Source organism: Euwallacea similis, unplaced genomic scaffold (assembly GCF_039881205.1).
Source record: "Euwallacea similis isolate ESF13 unplaced genomic scaffold, ESF131.1 scaffold_110, whole genome shotgun sequence".
Classification (NCBI taxonomy): domain Eukaryota; kingdom Metazoa; phylum Arthropoda; class Insecta; order Coleoptera; family Curculionidae; genus Euwallacea; species Euwallacea similis.
This window is the reverse complement of record NW_027098644.1, coordinates 20,001-25,845: the sequence shown is the minus strand read 5'-3', so window position 1 is coordinate 25,845 and position 5,845 is coordinate 20,001. Positions and strand designations below refer to the sequence as shown.

The window sequence follows — 5,845 nt, the reverse complement described above, 5'->3', positions numbered from 1 at the left end:
TCGATCCGTTCGAATATGTCGTTCACGAAAGAATTCATGATAGACATCGCTTTGCTGGAGATTCCGGTGTCGGGATGGACTTGTTTCAACACTTTGTAGATGTAAATCGCGTAGCTTTCCTTCCTCCTGCGTTTTTTCTTCTTATCGGTCTTCGATATGTTTTTCTGAGCCTTACCGGCTTTCTTTGCGGCTTTTCCACTCGTTTTCGGCGGCATGATCACGCGTCAAACAAACGAACAAACAAAAAAAAAAGAAACGAAAAATTTCGAGAAACACAAAAACACAATCTCACGCCACACACAAACCGAACGCGAGGACTTCGACACGCGACGAGGATCTTCTTACTATTAAACGTGAACTCCAGTCGGACGTCTATTTAAGTGAGGAGCGAGTCCCTTAACAAGCCCCGCCCACCTCCGTTTCGAGAAACGGAGCGATTTCGTTGGTCGCGTCGTTCCACATAAATACGGTGCTCGATTTTGCAGTTCATTCTACTTTAACGGTTCGTCGTTGTCGCTTCGTGGTGTAGTCGTCGTTGTCGTCGATAGTTATACTTGTTCGGTTCGTTTTTCTCTTTGTCGTTTGTGCTTGTGCGTCTTTTTCTCTCTCTCGCTCTCTATCTCTTTCTCTGTGTGTGTGTGTGTGTGTTCGTTAATTTACTTCAAGAAAGAAAACAAAATGTCGGGACGCGGCAAAGGTGGTAAAGTGAAGGGAAAGGCAAAGTCACGTTCCAGCCGTGCCGGTTTGCAATTTCCGGTCGGAAGAATTCATCGTTTACTTCGCAAGGGAAACTATGCCGAAAGAGTGGGAGCCGGAGCTCCGGTATATTTGGCCGCGGTAATGGAATATTTGGCCGCCGAGGTGTTGGAATTGGCCGGCAACGCCGCAAGGGACAACAAGAAAACCCGTATCATTCCCAGGCATTTGCAATTGGCCATAAGAAACGACGAGGAATTAAACAAACTTCTCTCAGGAGTCACCATCGCCCAGGGCGGTGTATTACCGAACATTCAGGCCGTACTTTTACCGAAGAAGACCGACAGCAAAACCAAGTAATTTTTTTTTGTTTGTTTGTTTGTTTTTGTTCGATCAGACACCCCGATAGAACACAATAAGAAAATGAAAATCGGTCCTTTTAAGGACCAAAACGACATTATACATAAAAGAAAATCGAACTGCGAGTAGTCGATTAGATAGATTTAGTCCTAGTTTTCTGAAGGAAGAAAAAAAAAAAAAAAAACGTTTCGATAACACTTGTACAATTCTCTCGTTATATTTTAACTATACATACGCAGACACACTGTGTTTGTGTGTCGGACATACGTGCCACAATTAATAATAGAACGATGGTATTGGGAATTGCGAAGCTTTTCGAAAGTGTGGTCGTGTGCACGGTGCAACAAATCTTTAAAATTCCTCGCAGTGTCGTACCGTAAGTAGACTGGTCGGTATCGGTGTTAGTAGTAGTAGTAGATAAACAGAACGCCGGTTTCGACCGCTCTACTCGTCCTACGCCATTAAGGAGATATCTTTTCTTTTTTTTTTTTCGTTCCCTTCCTTTTTAACTACGCACTAACATTCTATTACGACTAGGAGTTATCGAATGTTATCGACGATGATCGACCGACGATTTTCTTTTCTCAATTTCGTTTTGTGGTTCTAAAAAGAACCGTTTTGTTTTTGTTTTTTTTTTTCGGACGCTCTCCTTCAAAATCTGCACTTCCACTGCTACTAGTAATATACTATTGATTCGAATCGGGAAGTTTTACCTTAAGCCCTTTCGCCTCTGATACGTCTGGCCAATTGTATGTCCTTAGGCATAATGGTGACGCGTTTCGCGTGAATGGCACACAAATTCGTGTCTTCGAACAGACCGACGAGATAGGCCTCGCTAGCTTCTTGCAGTGCCATCACGGCCGAACTTTGGAAACGCAGGTCAGTCTTGAAATCTTGAGCTATTTCTCTAACGAGACGTTGAAACGGCAATTTTCTGATTAGGAGTTCCGTGCTCTTCTGATAACGGCGAATTTCTCGAAGTGCCACCGTACCGGGTCTGTAGCGATGAGGTTTCTTCACTCCGCCCGTGGCCGGGGCACTTTTACGAGCCGCTTTCGTGGCCAACTGCTTCCTGGGAGCTTTTCCGCCTGTGGATTTACGGGCAGTTTGTTTCGTTCGAGCCATTTTTTTTTTTTCTTGCGACGAACAAACGAAATTAGAATCTCACAAATCAATCGTGCACACACACACAAACAGTAACACACGGAGCGACAACGAACACGACTAACGACACACGGGACGCCGATCGAAACGAAAATAACGCACCGCTCGATCGCCGTCCGCTTTTGTTCGGTCGCCTCGTGACGGTATTGGCGGAGAACGACTAGGTAGGGGCGGAGCCTCCGAACCGAATATAAAATTGACGCTTTTGAAATTTCGCCGGCAGTCCAGCTATTGTTGACGTGACGTGTCGTCTCTTGTCGTATTGTTAGTGTTTGTGTATCCCGCTTTCGAAAGTTCCAAGAAAATAAAAAACACGAACGTTTAACAGCAGTTATCGAGATGACTGGCAGAGGTAAAGGTGGAAAAGGTCTGGGAAAAGGAGGTGCTAAGCGTCATCGTAAGGTGCTTCGTGACAACATCCAAGGTATTACTAAGCCGGCGATTCGACGATTGGCAAGACGTGGCGGGGTGAAACGTATATCCGGTTTAATTTACGAAGAAACCCGTGGAGTTTTGAAGGTATTTTTGGAAAACGTAATCAGAGATGCCGTGACCTACACCGAACACGCAAAGCGAAAGACCGTCACCGCCATGGATGTTGTATATGCGTTGAAACGACAAGGACGTACTCTTTACGGATTTGGCGGTTAGATTTGTTGATTGTGTATCGTGTATCTGCTGTTGCTGTTGCTGTCGCCGCCGCCCGATTGTCTATGTGACTGTGTGTGTGTGTGTGTGTGTGTGTGTGTGTGTGTGTGTGCGTGCGTGTGATTTGCAAACAGAATGATTAGTAGGCATCATGTTGAGTCTCACGTGTAAGGAACAAAAAAAAAAAAAATCGGTTCTTTTAAGAGCCACAACACGTATTTTCGAAAAGAAAATCTTTCACAGATTTTTTTTTTGCTTTAATGGAATTTTAGTTTTTATCATATCTATTTATCTAATTAATTCGTCGTCCTGTGATGCCGTTGCGATCGAATGTCATTTAAATATGCATTAATTATAACAAATAAACATGTCATCCATGATGTTCGATATATAGCTTAACTTATTATGTAGCACATAAAATATTGATATTGTTTATACACACACACACACATTATATATATATATATGTACATGTGTGTGTGTGTGTGTGTGCGCACATATATCTAATACATAACGATTTCGACTACTAAACGTAGGAACGACCGAATCGTCATCAAATAGATCGCTTAGCCGTTGTTTTGTGCCTTTTCGCTCAGAGAATTACACGATACTTTTCGAATCTCGGTAAAATTGACATTTTACGAGCACTTTTGGTCGATTGCGTTTGCTTAAAATGTCGCCCGATTCGGTGGGGTGACACTAGAACGTATTTTATTTTTTTAAGGATCCTGCCTCGACGTCGACGCAATTGTCGATTATACCACGGCAAAAGGTATACACCCGTTTGTCGAAATTCGTCATCTTCCTACGTTCGATTTGTTGCGGTGCCGATATGTACGATTTCAAACTATGCCGTTGATGCAAAATCGTTGATCACGTGTTATTACATCGGTCAGTTCGGTGGTTAAAATGCGTTATTTACGGCGATTCACTTCGTCGACGTAAAGCCCATAGTTCGCGAAACGTTACTAAAACCCAAGATTAACGGATATATCGTGATGAATAAGGAAATTTGTTACTTAAACGGGAAGCCACTAACACGTCGACGGTGTAAAGCAAGTCGAGAGCCGTCGATCGTCTACGCCGTGCCGTTCAGTCCTCCGCCCGTCCTTTTTAATATTGTCCCAACGTTCGAATTCCAACGAGTCATTTCCGTTTCGTTTTGCTTGCCGCTAGTACGCGCCAATTCGTGCCGTCGTCTTTCTTGTCGCCTATAAATCGTAATTTCGTAATTTCGATTTCACCTATTCTCGTGTGGTGTGTGTGTATGCGTGTGTGTGCGTGTGCGTGCGTTCGTACCCACGTGCTTTTGTGACATTTTTCTTCTTTTTTTTTTTTGTTTTTGTGATTAACCATGGCCGATACGGAAAGTACAACAGTCAGCGGGACAACGCCAGCCGGTTCTCCTTCGAAGAAGGAAAAGAAATTGAAGAATCCAAGATCGAAGCCGAGTCACCCGCCGACTTCCGAAATGGTAACGAACGCAATAAAAGGTTTAAAGGAACGCGGAGGATCATCTTTGCAAGCCATCAAGAAGTATATCGCCGCCAATTATAAGGTAGATGCCGAAAAGGTAGCCCCGTTTATTAAGAAATATCTTAAAACGGCCGTCGTCAACGGGGCGCTTGTACAAACTAAGGGAAAAGGAGCCTCGGGTTCGTTTAAGTTGTCCGCATCGGGTTCGGGAACGTCTAAACAAGCCGCCGGCGAGAAGAACAAAAAGAAAACGGCGAGTAAACCCCGAAGATCGGTGACCAAGGCAATCAGTGGCGGTGGTGGTAGTGGTAGCGGTGGTGGTGGTGATGATACTAAGGGTAAGCTAATCAAATCGGCCCCTTCGCCCAAAGCTAAAAAAGCCGCAGCAGCGGCCGCCGCCGAGCGAAAGACTACAACCTCGGCAGCTACGAAGAAGACGGCCACTGCCGAAAAGAAAACTTCGAAAAAGACAACGGTTTCCGCTGCAGCCGCTTCATCGGCAGCTACCTCGACGAATAAAGGTAGATCACCGTCGAAAGCGAAAAAATCGAACAAACCCGGACCTACGAAAAAGCCTAAAGCTCCCAAACCGAAAACTGCAAAAAGTGCGTCGGCTGCTGCCGTTGCTTCGAAAAAAAAAACACCGACAACTCCGAAAAAAAAGAAGTAAAATTATAGTTTTGGTGACTGTGTGGGAGAGTGGCTCCAGAATAACGGTGATTCGCGTCGTTCCAACAAAACAAAAGAATACCGGAGAAGTGGCGTTAGTGCGCCTACAAATCGGTTCTTTTCAGAACCACAAATATATCGAAAAAAAAGAGAAACGTGAAACACACACACACACACATCGTCGATCCACATCCAATTCCAGTATCCTACTTTACCTGAATCTTTCATCCGTTCCGAGTAGGAATATATCATTCTCATTTTTACTTATAACTTGCATACCTCTAATTTATTTTTCACTTGCCCGTAGTTTACATTTTACATGTGTCGAACTTCCAAATTAAAATTTGAAACAATCCGAATGCAACAAAAACTATCATATTATTCTTAAGAGTCGTACAGTGGGTGGCCTGGTCGGCACCGGTATTTTTTTCCTCATGACCATAATTATTTACATTTTACGTATCCTCCCAGAGTTTGTCTCTTACGTGTCCGTAGTTTATGTGTTGCACGCCTCTAAATTATATTTTTCGACGTTCCCGTAGTTTACATTTTACATGTGTCGAACTTGCAAATTTAAATTTGAAATAGTCCGAACACAAGGAAAAACTATTATAGTACTCTTATGGATCGTACAGTGGATAGATTGGCCGGCATCGGTATTTGTCTTCCACGTGACCCTCCTTTGTTTTTGACGTGCCCGTAGTTTATATTTTACGTGCCCCTACATTATATGTATTTCGACGTGCCCTTAGTTTATATTTTACGTGCCCCTACATTATATATATTTCGACGTGCCCGTAGTTTATATTTTACGTGTCCCTACATTATATAC

The 5,845-nt window shown here is 43.5% G+C and overlaps 4 protein-coding genes across 4 annotated transcripts; 3 read left to right on the top strand and 1 right to left on the bottom strand.

Annotated features, from left to right (window-relative positions):
• The first annotated feature begins 644 nt into the window (after positions 1–644).
• Positions 645–1,104, top strand: LOC136418834 (histone H2A). The gene has a single exon (XM_066405061.1). It carries the CDS (start codon positions 679–681, stop codon positions 1,054–1,056), a length of 378 nt encoding a protein of 125 aa, XP_066261158.1. The 5' UTR covers positions 645–678; the 3' UTR covers positions 1,057–1,104.
• A 665-nt stretch (positions 1,105–1,769) lies between these two features.
• Positions 1,770–2,258, bottom strand: LOC136418832 (histone H3). The gene has a single exon (XM_066405060.1). The coding sequence runs from the start codon at positions 2,179–2,181 to the stop codon at positions 1,771–1,773; it is 411 nt and encodes a 136-aa protein (XP_066261157.1). The 5' UTR covers positions 2,182–2,258; the 3' UTR covers position 1,770.
• Positions 2,259–2,468: 210 nt separating this feature from the next.
• On the top strand, positions 2,469–2,895 carry LOC136418827 (histone H4). Its single transcript, XM_066405055.1, has one exon. The coding sequence runs from the start codon at positions 2,560–2,562 to the stop codon at positions 2,869–2,871; it is 312 nt and encodes a 103-aa protein (XP_066261152.1). The 5' UTR covers positions 2,469–2,559; the 3' UTR covers positions 2,872–2,895.
• A 1,229-nt stretch (positions 2,896–4,124) lies between these two features.
• Positions 4,125–5,015, top strand: LOC136418828 (histone H1-like). The gene has a single exon (XM_066405056.1). The coding sequence runs from the start codon at positions 4,223–4,225 to the stop codon at positions 5,012–5,014; it is 792 nt and encodes a 263-aa protein (XP_066261153.1). The 5' UTR covers positions 4,125–4,222; the 3' UTR covers position 5,015.
• The last annotated feature ends 830 nt before the right edge of the window (positions 5,016–5,845 follow it).

Excerpts from the sequence above, each read along its gene's own strand:
- LOC136418832 (XM_066405060.1), bottom strand. The coding sequence starts at position 2,181 with ATGGCTCGAACGAAACAAACTGCCCGTAAATCCACAGGCGGAAAAGCT.
- LOC136418828 (XM_066405056.1), top strand. The coding sequence starts at position 4,223 with ATGGCCGATACGGAAAGTACAACAGTCAGCGGGACAACGCCAGCCGGT.
- LOC136418827 (XM_066405055.1), top strand. The coding sequence starts at position 2,560 with ATGACTGGCAGAGGTAAAGGTGGAAAAGGTCTGGGAAAAGGAGGTGCT.
- LOC136418834 (XM_066405061.1), top strand. The coding sequence starts at position 679 with ATGTCGGGACGCGGCAAAGGTGGTAAAGTGAAGGGAAAGGCAAAGTCA.